This window comes from Emydura macquarii, unplaced genomic scaffold (genome assembly GCF_026122565.2).
Source record: "Emydura macquarii macquarii isolate MOO-44397 ecotype Brisbane River unplaced genomic scaffold, CSIRO-AGI_Emac_v2 contig_295, whole genome shotgun sequence".
Taxonomy (NCBI): Eukaryota; Metazoa; Chordata; order Testudines; family Chelidae; genus Emydura; species Emydura macquarii.
This window is the reverse complement of record NW_027130432.1, coordinates 5,739,265-5,763,310: the sequence shown is the minus strand read 5'-3', so window position 1 is coordinate 5,763,310 and position 24,046 is coordinate 5,739,265. Positions and strand designations below refer to the sequence as shown.

The 24,046-nt window shown below is 39.5% G+C and overlaps 1 protein-coding gene across 9 annotated transcripts in view; it reads right to left on the bottom strand.

The window, feature by feature from the left end:
- The window catches only part of CHD9 (chromodomain helicase DNA binding protein 9), a 185,573-nt gene that overhangs the window by 46,777 nt on the left and 114,750 nt on the right, over nucleotides 1-24,046 (bottom strand). For all 9 annotated transcript variants that reach the window (XM_067550971.1, XM_067551008.1, XM_067551017.1 and 6 more), the window contains 15 exons: nucleotides 21,963-22,158; nucleotides 20,197-20,364; nucleotides 19,021-19,200; nucleotides 16,087-16,197; nucleotides 15,075-15,271; nucleotides 13,708-13,907; nucleotides 13,006-13,165; nucleotides 4,199-4,288; nucleotides 3,388-3,491; nucleotides 3,173-3,290; nucleotides 2,398-2,455; nucleotides 2,037-2,079; nucleotides 1,651-1,870; nucleotides 1,275-1,477; nucleotides 82-990 (listed from right to left, as the gene is read on the bottom strand). In XM_067550971.1, coding sequence (XP_067407072.1) covers nucleotides 82-990; nucleotides 1,275-1,477; nucleotides 1,651-1,870; nucleotides 2,037-2,079; nucleotides 2,398-2,455; nucleotides 3,173-3,290; nucleotides 3,388-3,491; nucleotides 4,199-4,288; nucleotides 13,006-13,165; nucleotides 13,708-13,907; nucleotides 15,075-15,271; nucleotides 16,087-16,197; nucleotides 19,021-19,200; nucleotides 20,197-20,364; nucleotides 21,963-22,158 — 2,957 coding nt within the window. The remainder of the gene's footprint in view (nucleotides 1-81; nucleotides 991-1,274; nucleotides 1,478-1,650; nucleotides 1,871-2,036; nucleotides 2,080-2,397; nucleotides 2,456-3,172; nucleotides 3,291-3,387; nucleotides 3,492-4,198; nucleotides 4,289-13,005; nucleotides 13,166-13,707; nucleotides 13,908-15,074; nucleotides 15,272-16,086; nucleotides 16,198-19,020; nucleotides 19,201-20,196; nucleotides 20,365-21,962; nucleotides 22,159-24,046) is intronic.

The following is a 24,046-nucleotide window of genomic DNA, read 5'->3' as shown; positions in this document are numbered from 1 at the left end:
TGTTTTTCAATATTTCTTCATTCAAAATAAGTATTTTTAGTTTTAAAATTATGATGTAGCAATAAGACTTTTTCCACATACCTCGCTTTTGCACCTCTTCATCATCACTGTCACTCTCTTCAGATGAAGACGACGATGATGATGACGACGAAGATGATGATGATGAAGAGGAGGAGGATGCTGAAGAACAAGATGAGGATGATGAAGAGCTGGATCCTGATCGAGAGCGTGAACAAGACGAGGACGACGACGAGGACGATGAAGATGACCTGGAAGAACAGGATGATCTGTCTGAATCAGAGTCAGAATCAGAGCTAGATTCTGACCCTCTTTTGCTGACTCTCTGTTTTTTGGAAGCAGGATTTGGAGTTAGGGGCTCTGTCCTTGCTGCAACCATACGCCTGTCAGTTTCAGTCTTTACACCAGGTTTGTGATCTGTAGTCTGTGATGGTGTGCCATTTTTTGGGCTCAAAGGTTCAGATTTCATCACTGTTCTTGTTTCCTCAGTAGACATAGATTCCTCTTCAGAAGACTGAGGGTCCTCTTTAAGGTTTTCATTTTTAACTTTTGTATCCTCAAGAGCGTTCCCTTTAGTATCTGGCAATCTTGAATGAGGTGTAAGAGGAGAAGCAGACAATGCCATCTGATACTGATGTAAAAGTGGAGCAGAAGTCCTTGATAGTGCCACTTTGTTCTGACTGTAGTTCCTCTGGGCAGACATAAATGAGAGTTCAGGATCACGAAGAATGTGATAGTCTGTTCTGCTAACCCCATGTTTAGCAGCTCCAATAAGTAAATCCCTGTCATGAGTCCCACACTCCCACCAGATTGGCAAGTCTGGATTTGGCTGACAAAGTTTCAAGCGTTCAAACAGCTGTGGATGTCGGAGGGCCTGTTCTCGTACCTTCCTCAGGAGTTCAATGCGATACAAAGTCCGAGAAGCACGCTCCTCTGTAATTGGCTGGATAAAAATGGTTGGGTCTACAAGTTCTATATAAAAATAAAACAAATGTGAGTATGTGGCAAACAAAACCTTGTAATGTAGATTAGAAGCAGATTAACCAGTTAACACCCAAGCCCCACAAAATATTAACCTCATGTTCAACATTATACTTTTCCCCATTTTCTTCTCCCCTAAGAAAATTTTGGGAAGCAGATAGAGTTTTAGTTTTTGAAAACAGGAACAAACAATATTTTTTATGATCAGTATCAGTTACATGATTGAAATAATACTTTAAAAAACATACTGTACTCTATTTTCCTACAATACATACCTTCTTTTGAGGGAAGGCGACAGACTCTCCTGCACATAGACATAAATGCATACAAGTACTTCTCCAAACTCTCATCAGTTTTCTTATGTAGCCTAGCCATGGCCCTAAATTTTGTCCAGTCAAACTGGCCCCTGTCAGGATCAAACACCACTCCAAATGTGGATACAACCCTGTAAAAATCAGCTTCTTCTCTTCTTGTCCATCTTTATTGAGAATAAAAAGAAAAAAAATATTAATCAAGTTTGGACATTCAGTAATTTTCTTAACATTATCTACTGTGACCAATAGTGATTACACCTTAAAATTTTTTTAAAAGGTCTTTTTGAGTTTCTATGGGACCATGTCTTTAAACTGAATACTTTTACTTGGCACAAACCTTTGTTGCCTTTCAATCTTGGCAGCCATTTTTGGATTTAGAGCAGCTTCTTCATATGGAGGCTGCATCACACTGGCCTGAACAGGAAACGCTGGCTGGATTTGCTGGGCCTGCCTGTTCTTACTAGTACGTTGATAGGCTGTTATTAGGCGGCGCAGACGTGTTGTTAAAGCAGACTGAGTGGGCCAATAAATTTTGTCTCCTTCCATCATCTGACCATCTATATTAAAAGAAAATCAAACAAAGAAACAAGTCAATCATTGATTGTGCCTCAGGCTGTGCACTACCCCCAAAACAGGGCTGTGCCCAAGACATGATTTAGCTCCTAGTGATGGGATACTCTAGGTTCACAATAATGATCATATATGAAGCTGAATTTACTTTACCTCCATCAGCTATTACTAGATCCCCTGGTGATGAAGCATCATCCTAAAAAAAACCCCAATATTTGAAATAAATCAGAAATGTGAATCTATCAGAGACGTAATTAAAACACACACTCGTTGGGTAGATAACTAACAAAAGTAAAATAAGAATAATAGTAATATGTTATATTTTAGACAATTAGCTATTAAGCCATCTTTAATATGAAGGTATCACACAAAAATATGTTTTCAAAGACTTATATGAGACATACTTAATATTTATAGGAAATATTATTAAAAATGCTAAAATAACTAGCTCCACAAAGTTAAAAATAACATTTTCATTACGATAGCAAGAACTAAAAACAGATGCATACAGTACCTCCATATCATCTTTAAACATTGCTGGGGCTGGTTTATATTCTGGATCTTCTACATCCCTGGTAAAATTTCAACACAGCAAATTAATCTATTTTAATACTTTTTTAAAAGGTCTTATTCTGTTTGTATTATGAAAAGCTATTCTAAATCAAGATGGATTTATTGCCTGGTTAATTTTCTACTGGGAAATATCAGTCACTGGACTTCGGAGGGGAAAACCCATTTCAAGAGGAACTATGGCTTCAACATTTTCCCTCTTTCCTGCCCCACAATCTCACTCAAGAAGTCTTCTATGTCTGTGGCCCTAAACTGTGACCCGCTGGCTGATGAGAAATGAACAGATACTCCGCTTTGGAGGTTATCAATGATATCCCAAACTGATTTAAGGGGGATGTCCTTTAGTAACTCTAGGTATTCCTGCCTCTAGAGGACAAATTTACTAATGTGGTAGCACTCCCAATTTATGCCAGCTTTTGTACTGAGGAATCAAACTCACATCTCTCAAATAGTAAAGTGAAGTACTACCACTGTGCTGCACGGGTAGCCTAAAGTTTTCACATTACCAAATGAACTCCTATGTCCAAATATTGTGCTATAAATAATCTGGGCCTAATTTTCTTTTCATTTACACTGGAGGACATCAAAAATAATGCCATTCACATCAATGGAGTTACAAGGGTGTAAAAATAGTGAGAGAGGAGAATCAGGTCTAGTGTATAAGTTTAGTTCAGTTTACATCAAACAGCTCATAACAAAACTGAAACATTCATACATACCCATCAATGTAATCATTTGCTCTCTGTTCAGCAGCAACTGCTTTCTCATCTGGTTTGCCCACCCTTTCCAAAAAACAGAGTGCGGGGTCTGCTCTAATAGTGTTGTACTTTTCATAACCTGAATGAGAAGAAGCAATAATATAAAAGCGATTTTTAAGAGGAAAAAGTTTGTGTCAACAGGGAAAAATACACACACAGTCATCCTCATTACTTACCATGCTTAAAAACTCCAATTAGGAGGGATTTATCTGCATCTGCATCCCACCATTCTGCCGGGACCTCAGAATGGTCTGGCTCCGGGACCCAAACATCAACTTCACTGAAAAATTCACCAATAAAACAAAACGTAAATCTACACATGGAAGGATGAAATTTAATTTGTCTTTGTTATTCCACATTTATACTTCAATTTTCAATAGAAAACAGCAATAATTCTACATGTCCAAACACACACAAACTATCCTCTGACCAACAATCACCTAAACATTGTTTTATCCCCAGCTCCCATGCTGGTTAAAAGACTCAGAGTAGACATACCACATTCTCTTTTACAAAAATATCTGTAAGCTGGTATTCCAAACATTAAAAAAAAAAAAAAAAATACTGACAACTGCATAAATCATAAAACAGTACAGCATGAATTAAAATGACCATTTTTTGCACTTAGGACTGAGAGTTTTAGTAATTTGCAGCTAAATTAAAGCATATAAATTGCTTTTGATGGCACTGAAACCAATGGATGTTTTGTCATTAACTTCAATGAGAGTAAGAAGAGACCCATTATCTGAATCCTGTCACTAAGAAGCATGGGAAACCTGCTGACAGAGTATAAACCAAGTGAATTTATATTTGTCTCATCCCTAAAACTTAGAATTGCTAATGATAAAAAAGTAAATACAATAAAAACAGTTTTTTCATGGGCAAAAATTGTAAATTGTATTTGTTGTTTTACCCTATTAGGACTTCTGAGTTTTTACTTAATAGTTTACATTTAAAAACAAGCACAAAAACTTCAGTATAGTTCACCTGGCATCAACTCCATCAAACACTTTTTGGAATTCATTACCAATGACTTCTTGTTTTAAGTAATACAGCATTCTTACTCGAAGCAAAACCCTAAAAACAAACACAAAGAAGAAACAGATATTACAATTCTAAAAAGATTTATGTTTGGCATCCTTTTTTAATGCAATTAACTAGTTATTCAGGGTGCAACACCGCTCATTCCTGAAATACAGGGAAAATTGGTAGTGATCCTATATTTAAGGCTGCCTAACATTTAAGATTTGTACAAACTTTTCCCTGAGAACATCTAAGACCTCTATTCTTTGAAATTCAAGAGGGAAAAAGGCCTTGGGCTAGAAACATGCCTTTTCTTGTCCCATGAAATCCTCCTTACGTTTGGCTGAGTTATAAACTGTTAAAAACTACCGTTTCCCTTCCCTCACTTGCATTCCTCAGGAAAATGTTGGCAGCCCTCCAATATAACAAAATTTTCTAGAAAGCCAGGCCAATGACAAAGCAGCAGCAGCACCACTGCCACACACTATACTGAAGCTGTCAGAGCAGCAGGGAGAACAAGAGCTAGGCTGGGCAAGGGCCTTGTGCCACACTCTGCCCCGCCAACTGCAAGAACCTTCTTGCATCTGGCAGATGGCCAGTCCACAGCTTGGAGAGAACTGCATGCAACAGAAATGCCTCAAACTCATGAGGGAGTGGGAGGAACACCCTGAGAAGAGGAGCCTGGGAGCTTAAATTCATAACTTTGCTACATACTAACAATCACAGACGGAATAGACACATTGGATTTATGGCTTATTACTACAATTTGTGAGCCACTTAATCCAGCCCCCCTCAGCGATTTTTTCCCCTCTAAGACTGGAGAGATGTTAAAGGGGCACTTCATCTTGAATGGTCCCTTGAAATGTGTGTTAACTACTTATGCTGAACAATCTGTTCTATCTTGCATTTAGCTCTGTCATTCTGAGAACGTTTTCCAGAACGGAGGAAGAGCTCTGTGTAAATTCAAAAGCTTGTCTCTCTCTCCAACAGAAGCTGGTCTAATAAAAGATATTACTTCACCCACATTGTCTCTCTAGATTTATGGATGCTCATGCAGCCTTAATTCAACCCCCTTATATGTACACATTATGAAAATTATTAGTTACTATTTTTTCCACAGGAAATGCTGTTTGTTCAGCATACATGATGGATGCACAAGGAGGCTGAATTAAGGCTATCTGGGCAACTATAAATCTGACATTTCATAACTTTCCAATGCTTCATTGCGCAACCTAAAATGTTCTTTTAATATAGTTTAATGTTAATGTAATATTTATATAGTGTACAGTACAGTTAAAATTACTCGAATACCAGTGGCTTTTCAACCAATTTCACTTAAAATGTGCCTACTGAGAAACAAGTATTTTAGACCACAGAAGTTGCAATCCTGTGAAACAAGATTTCAGTGACCCACAAACCCCACCATATTATTTGTAAACTGACTATGCGCCACCAGACCTGAAGAAAAGCTCTGCGTAGCTCGAAAGTGTCTCTCTCTCACCAACAGAGGTTGGTCCAATAAAAGATATTTCCTCACCCTCCCGGTCTCACCAGAAACTCACTCATTTATTTCCAAGTCCCAACGTAATTGCCAAGCAAACCTACGCAATATCTCCACAGTGAAAATCCTGACCCCACAGACATCTGCAGGATTTTTCCCATTGACTTCATCTGGCCAGGATTTCACCCTGTTGACTGAACTAAGCCAAGACCCCATGGTGTTTGCAGCCAGGCCAAAGATGTAACAGGAAAAACCCAGTTTGCAATGTTTTAGTCACATACTAAATGCTGTAGGGACAAATATCAAATAAGGAATGGACTTTATCAACATTTGTGAAGCTGATTCTTTTAAAACAGAATATACTGGGAAAACAGCTCTCAAACAGAATTATTAACCAGGAAGGTAAATTGCTTTGCTAACTAGCAGAAAACAGATGCATTCAGCTCACAAACAAAATGTATCAGGCGTCAACAACTTCCATGCTTTGAGTAAGTGTGATAAAAAATAAGATGTTACATAATCAAAATAAGAAAGTAGTTGATAGTAACTGTTTTTTACAGCATGTAACTACAGATTAGTTTTAGTGTTATAGAATTAAACATTAATATAAAGCATTCTAAAATATACTGGTATACTTATTTACTAAGCTATTGTAACTGTTGTTCTTCCAGATGTATTGCTCATGTTCATTCCCTGCTAAGTGTGTGCACAGTTTCTGGAGATTTTTCTCTCAGTGGTATCCATAGGATTCCAGTTCTAGTGCCCCCTGGAGATGTGCACGTATGCACCGGTAAAAGGGCATCGCTGGCTCCGCATCCTCTCAGTTCCTTCTTACCGCTCGTGACTGTTGTGTGGAACAGTCCTCTCAGTTCCTTCTTGCTGGTAACTCTGACAGAGGGATAGGAAAGGTGGGTCATGGAATGGACATGGGCAACATCTTGAAGAACAATAGTTACAAAATGTTAATAACCGTGTTTTATTCTTCAAGTGCTTGCCCATGTTCATTCCATGCTAGATGACTCAAAAGCAGCACCCCTGGAAGTGGGCTCGGAGTTCACGAATATGCTAAACTGCAACACTGCTCTTCCAAAACTGACATCACAGGCCTGCTGGGTGATGGTGTAATGGGACATGAAGGTATGAACCGATGACCAGGTTGCGGCTCTGCAGATATCCTGGATTTGTACTTGCGTGAGGGACGCTTCTGATGAAGGCTGGACTCTCGTGGAATGAGCAGTCATGATGGCTGGAGGAGGAACCTTCGCCTGCTTGTAGCAAGCCTGGATACAGGTGATTATCCAGGACAAGATTCTTTGGAATGACACAGGTAGCCCACTCATCCTTTCCGCAACTACTACAAAGAGTTGTGTAGACTTGTGGAAGGGCTTAGTCCTCAATATAGAAGGTGAGGGCCCACCTAATGTCCAATGTACAGGAATCAACATTCCTCAGCAGTCTCGTGAGATTTCAGGAAAAAAAAGAAAAAGAAAAATGTCCTGCTTGTTGTGGAACTGTGACACCACCTTTGGTATGAAGGTCAGATGGGGGTGCACCTGGACCTTGTCCTTAAAAAACACCATATAAAAGAGGTTCTGACGTCAGGGCTTTGATCTTGGAGACCCTTCTGGCTGAGGTGATCTTCACCAGGAAAGCGACCGTGCAAAAGCAGTATGGGACAAGGTGCAGTGAACAGAACTGATGGCATTTCCTATTCTGTCTGGTGGCAAACAGGTTCACCTGGGGAGGCCCCCACTTCTGGAAGATGATGCTGATGACCTCCACATGAAGAGACCACTCATGAGAGGAAAACGATCTGAGGTGATCCACCAATGCATTCTGGGCTCTGCGGAGATGTGACATTGTAAGCTGATTTTTAGTTGCTTGACTATAGTTACTCCATTTTTGCAGCTTCTTTGTTTATAAGGCAAGGCCGTTCCACTCTGTGCACAGATCATGGAAAGTTCTTAGGAATGCAGAAGGAGATAAGCCTCGGCTGGATTCAGCAAGCTATGCAACCTTGATAGATAAGCTGTAGTTAGCTGCAAAACATCTGTAAAAGTATCTTATGAATAATGTATGCCAAATAATATAGACCAATAGTTATAGAGAAAATAGGTTTGTGCCCTTGTAAGGGGGATATGTATGGTCTTGTCATGAATGTTTAAGTAGCAATAAGGTATAATACTGTCTGTAATCCTTTGTTCGGGGTCTTTTTCCACTGTCTACTTGTGGTCTTGGGGATTGACCTTCTGCAGAATAAACTCTTTTGGAGACTGTCCAGCTTGAAATCCTGTGTGGGTCTCTTATCGGAGCAGGGTAACGAACCATACTTGGAATCTTTTTCCAACAACATCTCAAGGTAGATGGTGAGCTTCATGCAGAAGTCCGACAGTTGGAGTGCCTCCTAGCACAAGGCTGAAGATTGAGCACTTCCCTGCTTGTTGATGTAAAACATTGGTGCAGTGTTGTCCATTAAGACCTGCACCACTTTGCCTGAGATCTGTGACAGGAATGCCGAGCAAGCCAAGTATACCATTCTGAGTTCCCTGACATTTATATGCAGAGAGAGTTCTTCCTGGGACCAGAGGCTCCGATTCCTGAGATTGTCGAGGTGGACTCCCCACCCCAGGTCAGACATAACCAAAACTAAGGTGACTGATGGATGAATGGCGGCAAAGGGTACCCCTTTCATTAGAGAACCTGGGTCCCTCCACCAAGGATCAGCGGTGGAATCGTGAGTATCGAGTCCAAGTGGTGCTTACTTGGGGAGTAGACTGAGGCTAGCTACCTCTGTAGAGGTCTGAGATGTAGCTTTGTGTACTGCATCACATAAGTACATGCTGCCATGTGATCCAACAGCTTGAGGCAAACCCAAGTGATTGTTAGCATTGGAGATTAGGTCGTAACCTTGGAGATTAGGTCTGACACATAGCTCGGAATCTGGCTTCCAGTAAGTAGGCCTTGGGCCTGGGTCGAACTGAGCACTGCCCCGATGGACTCTATTCTCTGAACAGGGATCAGAGCGGATTTTTGCTCATTTACCAACAGACCCAGAGCCTGAAGATGGTTTGTACCGTATCAATGTTGTGCTGTACCTGAGCCTGCAAGTGGCCTTTGATCAGCCAGTCAGCGAGGTACAGATAGACTTGCACGCCTTTGACATCTGAGGAAGCGCGGTGACCTGGTAGTGGCGTTGACCCACTAAGAAACTGAGGAATCAGAAGATGGAAACATGGAAATACACGTCCTTTAAATCAACGGCAACGTACCAGTCTCCTGGATCCACAGAGGGCATAATGGAGACCAGAGAGACCATGCAGAACCTCAGTTTCTTGAGATATTTGTTGAAGCGATGTAGTGCAAGATGGGCCGCAGGACCCCTTTGCCCTTTGGGATTAGAAAATATTGGGAGTAAAACCCTTTCCCTCTCAAGTCTCAAGGAAACTCCTCTATGACCCCCACACGTAGGAGGGCTTGGCACCTCCTGTATGAGAAGCTGCTCATGAGAAAGGTCCCTGAAGAGGGACGGGGCAGTGGGTAGGAAGGAGAGGTAGATGAAAATTGGAGGGCATAACCAACTCTTATAGTGCTGAGTACCCAACGGACTGATTTTATATATGACCATGCTGGGCGGAAGGGTGACAAGTGATCCAAAAACAAAATGGGGGATGAATCTGGAGTCAGGATTGGTATGCTGTCCTCGGGCATACCTTCAAAAGGCCTGCCTGATCTTGCCAAGGTATCTATGTGAGCCCGACTGGGAGGCTGAGGCAGAAGGTATGGGCTGACATTGTTTATAGCCCTTTCTCTTTCTGGGGAGCACCAGGAATCTGGAAGGCTGCTGGGGCCTAAAACGCTTCCTGGAGGCCAGGGCACATAAAGGCCTAGCAAGCATAGCATAGCCCTTGAGTCTTTGAGGCCGTGAAACTTGGAGTCCATCTGTTCAGAGAACAGGGAGATCCCCTCAAAGGGAAGGTCCTGGACGGACTACTGCACTCTGAGAGAGAGGCCTGATAACTGGAGCCATGAACAGCACCTTATGGTGACCTCTGACACCATAGTCATGGCTGCTGAGTCGGTCACATCTAGAGTTGCCTGGAGGGAAGTCCTGGCCATCATCTTGCCTTCCTCCAGGATGGCTGTGAACTCCTGCCTTGACTCTTGAAGCAGGGAGTCCTTAAATGTGCGTACAAGTACCCAAAGCCACTAGCCAGTACATAGTACTTTTTCTCCACACTTTTTGAGGTAGGGGCAGAGATGAAGAAGGGGGACTGACAGGTTCCAAAACTGCCTCATTAACTGGCAGGGCCACTCTAGAGGGGGTCCCTGCAGCCAGGATATCAACTAAGTTGCAAGCAATCTTCTTCACCTCCTCAGCTTCCAGCCCCAAGTTTGCAATGACCCATTTCAGGAGATCTTGATGGGCCCTGAAGTTATCTGGTGGGAGAAGATTACTAGCACTTGTGACCGCTTGCACTGGAGGAGGAGCTTCCTCTCCTTCCTCCATGTACACCACATCCATTGGGGACACTTCTAGGATCTTGGTACTGGGGTCGGTACCAGAATTGGGGTCCGGTGCTGGATGGAATGAAGCAATGGTATGCCTCTCAGACACCACCGCGTATGACTGCTGGGAAGAGGGCCCTGGTACCAGAGGAAACCCCCACAGGTTCCAATATTGCCACTGCATTGGCCAGTGGCCAAACGCAAGCTGGTGGGCCAGTGCCGTCCAGTGCATAGGCAGGATACCAATATGCCTTCGGCAGAATGAAGGATTTCCCCTTGGGCTTGGATTCTTCCCTCGGGGACCATGGTGGCACAATACCTGCCTTCTGTCTCGAGATAGTGCCAGGGAACCAGTGACTGGAGACGGGTTGGAGACTGCCACAATGGGACCATGGAGGGTTTTCCTCTGGACAGTGCTGCGATGGAGCTCACTGACCTATGATTCCTTCTATCTTCAATAGCCTCAGCTGGCAGGTGGTTTGGGGGGGTCGGTGGGATCGGGAGGGACATCAGATCCTCTGCTTCGTGGAAAGCCTCTGGAGTCAAAGGGGTCCACAGGTGCGAGCTCCCATGATTGCTCCTGGGAGTCAGAGGCGGATCCCGTACCGACTCTGCACTCTAGGCGGAGTCGCTGGAGCAGACAGTGGCTCTGGGGAGGACGAGTGGCCCGGCGAAGGTCACAGTAAGCCAGCCACTCCCCCCTTGTCCTTCTTTGGCACCGGAGAGCGCCCTCTCTTGGGCTGTTTCTTGTGCTTGTTCCTCGGTACTAGGGATGGAGAACAGTGCCAGGAAGAGCACAGTGCCAGTGGAGCGCTTCACATGGAAGCCCAAGTGTTCAGCATCAATTCGGGGCGGCTCAACTCCAAGACCAGTGTGAGGGGGCTGCCTCCATGAATAAGACCCTCAGATGAATATCTTTCTGAGTGCGTGATTTGAAGCCCCTGCAGATCTGGGGCTTCTCTTTAACAGGAGTTTCCCCGAGGCACTTTAGCCAGCTAGAGCGCAGGTCACTCACTGGCATGGGCCTGCTGCAGGAGGCACATAGCTTGAACCCTGGGACCAGGGCATGCCCAGCCTGTGTGGCGAAAGTCTCTTAATAAAGGGACAACTATTTACACAATTATGTACACTAAGAACTATATACACTAACTACAATAACCATACAATATCTACAAAAGTCCAAACCACTGGGAAAGAAGCCATGCAAGAACAAGAAGGATCGTTCTAAGCAACCGTCATGGGCGGTAAGAAGGAACTGAGAGGGTGCAGAGCTGGCAATGCCCCTTATACCGGCACATACATGTGCAGCTCCAAGAGGCGCTAGAGTCTGTCCTACAGATACCACTGAGGGAAAAATCTCTGACAACTGTGCATGTGGTGCACACACACCTAGTATGGAATAGAGACAAGTAAGCCCTTGAAGAACCTTTGTGGCTTTGCATAGCTTTGTTGCTCTCAATACAGCAGGAAAATACCACAAGGATATACACTCAAACCAAAAACTTTTACATATTCTGCTATGCTTGGCTACTGCAGAGCCTGCAGACAGGAGCCAAATAAGAGAACGTCTCCAAGGTTTACAATTTTAGCTGTTTAACCAAGTTGAGATGTGAAGTACTGTAATGTCAGTGTTCGGTATACAGTCATTCCAGAGAACAAGAACAAGACTAACAATTTTCTTGATGCTTTGCTAACATACCCTCTGTACCAAGCTTGTAACTGGTGAAGGTGTCTCTAAAGTTTTGCTAATTTCTGGAATACTATGGTCAAAACAAGGTAATAAACTAGTTACAAACTTTGCCCTGTTTAATGCAGGGTCTGTGCAAGCCTTCAAAAAGTTTTCAAAACATATCAAAGAGAATATATAAGAAGTAATGCAAACAAATGATAAAAACTCTCAATCCTAGTATATATAGAGGCACAGTACAGCTCAGATTTCGAGAGAGTTTACAAGCTGCACTGCTGCTTCCCAGATTGGTGGTAACGTATTTGTCTTTCTGTATTATGGTGTTTTAATCTTTGACTAATAATCTTTGATTACTAAAATTGATTAAGCCTAGATATTTAATATCTTTTGTTACTGAGTTAAATCAAACCCATAACAACCTCTAAATCCAGATGGTCCCATGCCTTGCAACTCTTTTCAAACTGAGATATAACTGTAATTTCTAAAGCCTGTAATGTCAACATATAGCTTAACCTAACAACATAAAACCCCATATTGTCAGAAAAGCAGCAAACCGATGGTAAGATTTTGGATGCTGAGATTTTGCAGCAAGGGGATCAAGAGAGGGCTCCTTCTGCCCCTTCCTGCCTTTAAGAAAGGGCCAACAAAGATGGGCAGGTGCCACACCATCATCCAGAGATGTGTGGCCTACCCTTTGTGAGCCTGCCCCACAATCAGGAGCCAGTACCTCCTTCTGCACAACACCCACAATTGTGAATGCTGTGGTTCTACAGGAGCAGTAGACTTCCCTAATCGCTGTTGACAGAATGATGAAGTTGGCAAACAAGAAAGGAAACCAACAATAGTAGCAAATATTTGTAAGATGCCTTAGAAATATACAATAAGATGCCTTAAGAAGGCAACTAGAGCTATGTTACTTTCTGCTTCTTTGGAAAATCATCAGTGGGTAAAAATAGACATCCCCCTTTTTTGTTAAGATTTTTTTTTTTTTAATCTTTCAAGAGTGTAACAATGAAGAGAAAAGAATCCTTTATACAAACTGAAAAAATACCTTCACATATTTACACTAGTACTTACTTGTTGCAGTGATGCTTTATGTGTTTTTTATATCCTTCATCTTGCAGTAGATGTTCCGGATTATATTTTCGAAGCCATTCTGCTTTATGTATATCAAAAGTGCTAGCCTGAGTCTTCACTTTCTTTCCTTTTCGACCCCTAGGCACAGGGGCTGACAAACCTGAAAATGAAAATAAAAAGCAATGACAGTAATGTATAACTGGCAGATGCTATGCAGTGTTTTTCAAATTAATATATTCTAAAAGAGGGAAACCCTTAACATAGGCTGGTGTGGTGACCTCAAATCCCATGTGGGATACCAGGCTCATTATACGTCTTTGCTCCTTGGTCTGCCAGAACGGGAATCTCTAGGAGGTGTATTTCACCATGAGGACAGAAAGAAAAAAAAAACATTGCCTGTTGTCACTGTTAGCACACAGTGTACTAGGTTTCAACAAGCAGGAACCAGCAGAAAAGTTTAATTTACATATAGTTTATATCAACCCATTGTGGTAGGCCACCAATAGCAAAGAATAGGAAAAAAAGAGAATTAGCATTCCCAATCAATCTTTTGAGATACCCTCGGCAAAATCCATTTACTTTAGTTATTATTTTTGAACATTTTTAGGTGTTTTTCTCACATACTTAGAAAATGCTGATTTTTTCTAATAAAAAACTTACATACATCAAGTTATCTAATTACAGAAACATTTAGTTCCTTACCAAGGTGATTCTGTAGCTCTCGTGTTTGCCCATCCTCTGTTGGGGTGATGAGATCCCATATAAAACTTTTTATCTTTTCGTCTCCTCTGTAGTGAACCAGGCAATACGCCAGGAGTGCTCGGCAAATTATCTCCACATCCTGTTCATTTAGTTGCCTCTTGAAGCGACCGTGTGACAAAATCTCTCTCCATCGACCCCACCTGGTCCAAAGTGACATATCCAGCAGAATTTTTAAAATGAAACACTCAGGCAATCTTTAGATGAGTATTATTGCAGAAGGAACAATTTAAGATTTTGTGGTTTTCATTTTTTTAGGTCTTCGGTAGTTTAAGCTACCAAGGTATAGAGGATTGTTAATCACTCAGGCTTCAGATACTATGATGTTGTAAACATAAAAAGAACTGTTTCACATGGAATTCTGAAGAATGTATGTCTCAAATATGGATTATGGTTTAAAAATCATCAATTTTTAAAAATGATTATTACAATACTGTTAAATGTGTGCACGCATACACTCTCTCTATGTAAACTTTGGCCAAGATGTTAAAAATGGGCCCTTAAAGTTAGAGTCATAAATAATGGGCTTGATTTTCCAAAGTGTTGAGCATCTGTAAATTTCTACTCAAGCCAACTGGAACTGCAGGTTGCTCAGTATTTTTGAAAATCAGGTTGCTTACGCACCTACTTATGGACTTTTACACTAACTTTAGGCACCTCTCATTGAAAATTGTATCCTATTTTTCCATACTGTTTTTATATGGAACACATATTCCATGTGTATATTATGCAATTTCTAACTATGCATAGTTCTTTCCAGAGAAGATTTATAATTTATGTATAATCTGTGGATTGACAAGTTTCTCACATTTTGCTTAAATCATTCTTTAGCTATTAAAGCTTTTCAGAAGAAAAAAGACTTATATAGCACAGAACAAAACTCCCATCCCAAAGAGATTCTCCCAACACGTCTCGTGCTATACGACTCTGATTTAAAAACAGATATATAGCTTGACAGTGTTACTTGTGAGCTGCAGTTCATCTTAGCTCCTGAAAGCACTCCTCTTAACAGACAGGGAGAATGAGAATTAAAAATGCAGACGTACATTAAGAGTATTTTACAAGAATGACATTAAATTCAGAATAAAAAGGAAAGGAGTTATGCTGCCAATGTATCTCATATTTTACTATTATTTATAAGTCTCAACACTTGGCAACATTTAAAATGCACATAAGCATTTTATATCTTAAGATCTAGAATTCATTCTTGCCTATAAAACTAAAAGTATATTCCATATGTAAGATTTAGTATATGTAGAAATCAGTATTATATTGTCAGTTTCACTTTAATAAAACAGAGTATATTTTACCCGTAGACCAATAAGTTTTTCTCCACCCGAAAGCACTCTGTTCTTCCATATCCACTAGAGCGGTCACAAGGCCTGCGGAGTTTTGGTTTATCATCCCCTTCACTCTCTGCTTCTGATAACTCAGCCAGCTCATCTTTTGTGGCGCTAAAGGGTCTTGTTTGCTTCCTAATTCTTGGGGTATCAATAACCAGGCTGTTCTGTAAAATTTTAATAAATGATATCTAAGACATGGTTGCTAATATTTTGTAACTTACATAGTTCTGAGAGGGCAATTTCTATTTAAATTCCATTAACTTTTACACAAAAATCAAAGACACTACTAGCTGTAAACCAATTATAAGTATTTCATGGTATCTTATGCCGCAAAACAGACATTCTTCATTCTTAATTCTACAATGAGACTAACACATCTAGTTTGTAACTAATGTAATACATTATTTTATTTGCACTGAATACTGTCATAGGAATTGGGGACCAGTTTCTTCCTTATGCTCTGGGCAGTGCAAAAGAGACAAAGCCATTTTAAAACTGACTACGTAGGGTTTCTTTCAGCATAGGGGAGGTGTTAGAAATGGGTAGGATTGACATTGTAGCTCTTTATCAACTTCTTTGCAGTGCCCATGAGAGAAGTTGTGGTCAACAGAAATGAAGCAATCAGAGTGCCTCTGTGCTCCAGCCATTCTTAGATGCTAAAATGCCCTCCTGAGTCATTTAGGAACCAGATTTACATTAAAACAGCCCTGAAGCTGCCAACTAATGCACCAACTAACCAAAGAAGTCAATTTAAAATAACGAATGTGATGATTACTTTAGGTGTTGGTTGAAAAAGTTTCATAAATCCAACACCACTATCCTTAAAGGCCCAAAGTTTTAATATTAATTCACCAAAGGTAACCCGATAGTTCAATCTGCTGAATATTGAGTCCACTTGAGCAACATAATGTGAGAAAGACAAAAAGGACCATTAAAAAGTATACACGAATGAAAATATTCACACACACAAAATACTTACTCGACCACTGATGGCATCTATATCTATTTCTGCTTTTTTGGCCCATTTCTGCCAGAAGTTGGGATCATCTAATGAAATATCAGTCCTATTTCCAGATGCAACGAAACTAGCCTACAACAAAAGAACATCATATGCCATTAATGGCATAAAGTAATCCAGAATGATTATGTTAAATATGCACCAAATTATTATTTTTAAATATTAAGCCCCTCATGTTCAATGTGTGCATTAACAATGCTTCAAAGTCCCGTAAATTTATAGAAAATTAAAGAGGCAGCTAACAAGCAGAGAAGAGATGCTAACAATGTATTGTAAATTCCTCCTTCCATTTGGTACTGACTAAAAGTACTAAGCGAATACATCCTCACTGCCAGGGATTGTTAGGTGAGCAAGATATAAATTGCTGAGAAGAATATTTGAGGCTTATTATTGATTTTTGCTCTAAAAATGTTGCTAAAAATGTACATGCCAACTCTGAGCTTGCAGAGTTAAAAGACTTTCTCCATTAAGAAGATACTCCCAGTTCCTCAAAGGGATCAGAACATTTAATTAATACTGACAGAACAGCAGCAGCAAAAATATTCTCATGTAGAAGAAAGTGATGGACAGCATCCTCTAGAAGACATTAAAAAAAGCAAACCATCTAAACAACCAACAGCAGTCTATCCTTGACTAAAAACATGCCATCTGATTAGAGGAAAGAAAATGAGAGACCTGAACCTTTCATTTTGAAAAGAAATCTCACAAAGATCATTTGAATCCACACCTGTCCAGCAATCATGTCTAATTAATAATTATGTTTGGTAAAAATTATATAGTATTAATTATATAGTGTTCCAATTCCATGTGATCGTCAAAGAGATATCAACGTAATGACACTGATACGTCATGATGTGCCTCTACATAAACTTCCAGTGTCATTGCCAAAGAAAAATAGCGAGAATCCAGGAATATAGCCATTTGATATGATTCAGATGAGAGGCAGACTGAGCTAATGGAATATTAAAAAAAAGTTGGACTGACTTTTTGAAAAAGCTTATTTATTCTGTGTGTCATGTAACTTAAGACACACAATACATACAGCCAGGCCTTACTGGCATGTATATTACAGCAAAGGGAAAATTATAGGCAGGATAGAATTTTAAATATGTATGCAAAATCCAACTAAGGCTCTGATTTTGCAGTTAGCACTGATTTTGCAGTTAGCTCCATTTGGGGATAGGGTTTCACCTGAATGGAGTTCACTGCAGGAGCAGAACCTAAATCTTTATATTTTTATGTAAAATGAATAAGTCATTAGAGTTTGTAACTTGTCAATTTTGTAAAAAGAAGACTACATGACTATGAGTCCACAATCATCCCTCAATATATATAAATAACCTGAACCTTCACGGAAGACCTTGAGTGGAATGTTCATAAGTGTACTTCCTCATAACTTTTAAAGCAGGAAAGGCAGCACACTAAAAATTTTAACATAAGGAACTATTCAGCACTGGCAGGAAGGACTTGATGATCCTAGGAAGTTTTTGCTGCTTTTAATTTCTCTGACTAATTTAGTAGAACGGAAAGAAGAACTCTCTGAAGAGGGCACATCACTAATTAGGGATTTCATCTTACATAAAGTATTCCACTTAAATGAAATCTCCTAAGGGAATGTTCTGACTTCCAGCACCTATTCATTTAAACTAGAGATTTAGGGACAGTTTAATTTCAAAGACAGACACGAAAATAACACTGGCATGGGAAGAAAAGGTAAATTAAATATTAAAATACTTTTTGGTTGTTCCCATAAAAAAAGATATGATAATAGCATTAAGCTTCCTGATTCTTCTTTCCTAAGACTAGTTTTCACAAGAGAAACAACTCCACAGTCAGTAAGATTACAATCAATATAATGCATGTATTCTGAGAGGCATAGAAAGCTAAGTTTTTCTGTCCTCCTCACTCTTTTTTGTTCTTTTTACTTCTGCCATTTATGTCTGCTGTAATGAGTGTTAGATATCAGTGGCCTAAGCAGCTTGAGAAAGTTTACAACTCCACATAATTCACATGGTTTGTATTCATTTTTGCCATCAAAAAATGCTTTAAAGTTTTCTTCAAGGGAAGCATTTTCAATAAAGAGGTTCAGATGAATACAATTAGAAGTAGCCATAAAATAGCTCAAGCATGGCCCTTGCCCATAGTGCTCTGAGTATACTCCAGTTTCTGTCTTAAATGCACCAAGAAGAAATTAGTATGGAAGTATTTCCCAAATTCTCTGCTTGTCACACACCCGCATTTTCTTCTCTGACATTTTATAGCTCTTCATTTCCTCTCCTGTACAACCATCCTTGCTTTGCTTTTCAAACATCTAACAAGAAAACATCATGGATAAGGAGATGCTTCTGCATTTCCATGATAAACCTGACAGTTTTTCTTTAATCCCATTCAACATTTATTTGCTCATGTGTGCTTTATACCTTTATTACTGTGTCTTAGGTTATGTGCTTAATGTATGAATAAAGGAAAGCAAAGCTACATCAGCTACATCAAAAAGTATACTGGTCCTGATTTTTAAAAAAAAGCACCACCACAAGTACATAGCTATTGTTTTGCCTGCACTTGATCACATCCTTTGGAGCATGCAATTTACTCAACGTATACCATGCCAATCAGGGATTTTCCATGTGCACATGTCCATATAGATATCTCTCTAGCGACATCAGCAATGCAAAATCTCTCTTGGGTACATGCACAAAAGGTAAAGTAGACAGACGTGTGTGCGTGCAAAAGAATGGATGCAACGTGGGTCTCATATTTAAAAACAAACAATGCCACGAAATTCTTCAGTGACACGAAGTTCTGCACATTCTGAATCTAAGCAACAATAAGAGCTTTCTTAAATAAAAGGCAGAGTAACATGATCAAATGGAAAACAATTTGCTGCTACTGAACCTTGGCAAATGTTGAACCCCTTCCTTCGGATTCAATTGTGATAGTTTTCGTACGACGCTGCAAGATTTGGTCAATGTCTTCTTCACAGAATTTAGAGCCCTCATCCTCTTCATCCATAATAGCGCCATAGGCACCTCTTCGAAGCAGGTCTTCTATTTCTTTTTTTGAAAGTTGTTGGATCTGTACAAATAATTTAAGGTATTTTTGTTTTGTTGTAAAAATTGATGAAAAATTCACAAAAGCATATGTGCAGTATTTTTTCTACCTACTTCAATAAACAATACCTCTATAATTACGTTAACCTTCCAGATTTGTAGTTTAGTATCTACCTTTACAGTTAAAAACAATAAAACATACAATTATATTAAATCTATATAAATAAATATAATGTTTTGTGTACCCTTGCTTCTACATTTGGGCACCTAGTAAGTACCCTGATGAATTGAATGTAATGATTAACGTGGGACTTGGAGGAAAAAATAATTTTGTGCACTAGCTTAATCAATATCTAAAGAGGTATAAGATCACCAGTATCACTCAGTTAACTCTTCGTGTATTAAGGCTACAGCTTATAGAAGAACATAATAAAAAAGTGGAGAAGAATTTTACTCCACCTACATTATTTTAAGAAAAATCCCATGTAATATAAAAAATACCAAACTATGGTTTATCAAAATTTGATTGTGGCGCTAATATAATCCTGCCTTCTTCCATACAAATGGAAAGATGTCTAGGGAATGATATAAAGAACCCTGTCTCACTGTCATGCAGAATTTTTAACTAACAATGGAACACTTTGAAGCATAATATCCTATGATTCTAGGTTCCTGGTTTGGCATAATCTTTAAAAATAAGATAAAATAAATAAAGCCTATAATATAGTAAGCAAAATATTTTACTCTTTCAGATAAACCTCAGGGTAGATAATTTCCTTGATGTAACAAGGAAAGATGGTGTACGTAGCTTAAGAGTTCAAAGCAAAATTGTGGCAAAACTATTAAAGACATTTTCAAATGTTCATCTCTGCATTCATCAGAAAGCATCACATAGCTATGCACACAATAAAATAAAAAAACTTAAGAAAAAAGTTAAAATTAATTAAGCTGTTCCCTTGCAATTACAAAAGTAGCTTTAAAAATGGTAGTTATTCTGCCCAGGAACAAAAAGTCTACATACGCCACCAACACTATTTTCTCTTCCACTCATGCTCTGTAAGACAGCTTTATCCAAACCCAACTTCAGACTTGCTCGGTCAAACATCTCTCGCTCATATGAGTTACGAGTTATCAATCTGTAGACTTTTACTGCTTTGTTCTGACCAATCCTGTGGCAACGGGCTTGGGCCTTTGAAAGAGGGAACAAAAATAAAATTAGATTTCTGTCTAGGAGCAAGATATATTCCTTCTTCTAAGAAATCTGCCATGCTACAAAGTAATCATAAAGGGAGACAGTCAACTTGAAAACACATCAGAGTTTTAAAATGGAAGTTGTAAAAATACAGCAGTGGTTTGGAATGTTAGAAGTAATCTTGGAAAGCTGAATTAATAGGTAGAATGCAGGTGAAGTGGTCCAAGTCGCATGATAAATGAATCCTGTGTGAGAATGTATTTTCCACAATACCAATCTCTCCACAGCATTCCAGTAAGATGCTAGACAAAAAGTCACTTGAGGATTTCTATGATTTTGATTCCACTTCTCTTCCTTAAATTTAGTCCATTTTCGAGTTGATCTTACAATTGAAACATTTTTGTGCTACTCTAAGACGAATGTTTCTAGTTTCAATTTTAAATAAATTATTTCTAGTTTTAATAAGTGATGAGAAATCTCTCCATCTTTGCATTATCCTTTTATCTACTTATATAACAGAATCATCTCCTATGTCCTTAGCAGATAACCTCAGTTTTCTGAACTTTGTTATTTCAAATCTCCCAGTTGTAATCTAAAGAGCATCACGTAACTAAGGAAATACTTTTTTCCCCGTTCTTATATGCAATACCTCAAATTATACTTCCATGATTACATCTACTTCTTCACTTTCAATGTCAGTTCACATACATTAACTTTTCTCTATTATTTACACTACGCAATTTTTCTGCACAGATTATGACTAGCCACTGGCTTTCCACTGCAATTTCTTGTGTGTCTACTAGTTGTGGATAGTTTTTGAAAGACATTCCCATTCCCTCTCTAATACTATGAACATAACAGAAGTAACTGAACCTTAGCATAGGCCCAAATTCTTCTCTAGTCCTACTACTGCAAATCCAGAGCAGCTCCATTAACATTTATTCAATTAATCAGTGCATGTGAGTAAAATCTGTCCCCACTGTGTACTGACATCCTCAAAACCTTGAGTTTTATAATCTTACTCAGTGTTGAAGTATTTTATATATTGCAAATCTATTATGATTTTTAAGCAGAGAACTAATTTTATTAAATTAATATAGAAAAGGTCTATTTTAAGCTTTTGGGGGGAGAAACAGGAACAATTAAAGGAGAAACCATTACATAATTTATATTTGGATTTCAATACAATTATGGAGAGTGGGATAGAAAAACAGCTGTGATTATGAAAGAGAAAGCCCAGCCAAAAACAGTTGATCTTCTGTTTGTATACTGTAATCCTATTTTTCTAAAAAAGTTCTGTTATATTCTTCATTAGTAAAATTTACAATATAAAGTTTTCCTTTGTTGATAAATACTTTCTAATGTATTTTTATATATGGAAATGTACTGTAAATTATTCATATACAGAGATTTCATCAAAAAGTGAAAAGTTACAATGATCTACGTTCAAAAGTAAATATAGTGTTTTAGAACTGTGGGTATTGAAGTTACACCAAATATATATTGAATATATGAAATATACTGAAGTTACACCAAAACTTACACCAAAAATAATTGTCTTTTTATGCTCCAGTTATAACCTCAAATGGATTTACCTGGAGATCATTCTGAGGATTCCAGTCAGAATCAAAAATTATACATGTATCAGCTGCAGTCAAATTAATGCCCAATCCACCAGCTCTGGTACACAGTAGAAACACAAACCGATCAGAGTCTGGTTTGCTAAATCGATCAATAGCAGCTTGCCTCAGGTTTCCTCTCACTCTCCCATCAATTCTTTCATATAAGTACCTAGAAAATGCAAAAGAAATCCAAAAACCACAAACCCATTACAGAGGATTCTTATTTAGAAAAACAGGAATTACAAAAGCACTGTTGCCTATTTGTTATTTACAATGCAAAAAAAAGTTAACTTTGCTTTCTACTTATCTCTCATGAACAGCACTGATCTGGACACACAGGAAAATGAAAACAGACACAGGGATGGATTTAGAGTCATAGGATTGGAAGGGACCTCGAGAGGTCTTCTGGTCCAGTCCCCTGCTCTCAAGGGCAGGACTAAGTATTATCTAGATTCTAGGCCACCTCTGACAGGCGTTTGCCTAACCTGCTCTTAAAAATCATCATCAACAATGGAGATTCCACAACCTCCATAGGCGACTTATTCCAGTGCTTAGCCACCCTGACATGTAGGAAGATTTTCCTAATGTCCAGCCTAAACTGCCCTTGCTACAATTTAAGCCCATTGCTTCTTGTCCTATCTTCAGAGACTAATGAGAAAATTCTCTCTCCTCCTTGTAACAACCTTTTATATACTTGAAAACTGTAATGTCCCCACCTTAGTCTTCTCTTCTCCAGACTAAACAAACCCAGTTTTTTCAATCTTGCCTCATAGGTCATGCTTTCTAGACCTTTAATCATTTTTGTTGCTTTTCTCTGGACTTGCTCCAATTTGTCTACATCTTTCCTGAAATGCAATGTTCAGAAGTGGACACATGCTCCAGCTGTGGCCTAATCTACGTGGAGTAGAGTAGAAGAATTTACTTCTCGTGTCTTCCTTACAACAATCTGGCTAATACATCCCAGAATGATGTTTTCTCCCCCCCCCCCCCCAAAAAGTGTTACATGGTTAACTCGTATTTAGCTTGTGATCCACTATGACCCCCAGGTCCCTTTCTCCAGTACTCCTTTTTAGGCAGTTATTTCTCATTTTGTATGTGTTCAATTGGAGTACTCAGTGGAATACTTTGCATTTGTCCTTATTGAATTTCATCTTATTTACTTCAGATTGTTTCTCCCGTTTGTCTAGATCATTTTGAATTTTAATCCTATCCAAAATTTTAATCCAAATGTTATGTGGAAGGCTGCAATTTTCTTACTGTAACACTGGGAAGATATTCTGTCTTCCCTGACTTGCATGTACCAGGCATTTAATTTAATCTAAGTAGGGGGTTACAGAGCACGCATCATATAACCTGTAACTTAGCCAACCCTCCCAGAAAGGACACCAAAAGTCAAATCTCGGTCTGCAAAACCTTCAGGTCTTTCCTTCTCCCATAGACATGAGGTCCACCAGTGAAATCCCATGTCTCTCTTACTTGTGGGAGCTGGTCATTTGGCCTTTATCCATACAGGATACTGGCAGCAAGTTGTGACAAATTAAACATTCCTACAAATGACTATATTGACTCCTATTTCATTGAACTGTGCGCACCTCTGATGCTGCAAGGAAGGTGGAAAAAAAAACAAACCATCAGGCCTCTGACAATTTGCCGTAATAGGAAAAACTCCCTCCACACCAAAACGTGTGATTAACCAGACTTGCAGCATCCTAAAAACAGAGTTTCTTTACTACAATTAAAGGGAGGGAGAGTTGAATAGCTAATTGGGTCTGGGTCTGAAAGACCTGGGCAGAAGTTTAAATTAATGAAGGGGATAACACTGGGGTAGTCAGCTCCCATTTCCCTCTGGCTGGCCCCATACCCATGTTCCCAGGCACATGCTCCCTACTTCCTCCAGAGCTGTTCATCACATTTCAAAGTGTGATCAAGTTTCCCACACAGTGAGATGAGGTCAGGCCCACCAACAGCAATTCTGAGCCCCAGGGTAGAACAATCCTGTCCCACCACTTACACCCACAGTCCACCCCCGCTCCACCCTAGGCCCCGCCCCATCCCCT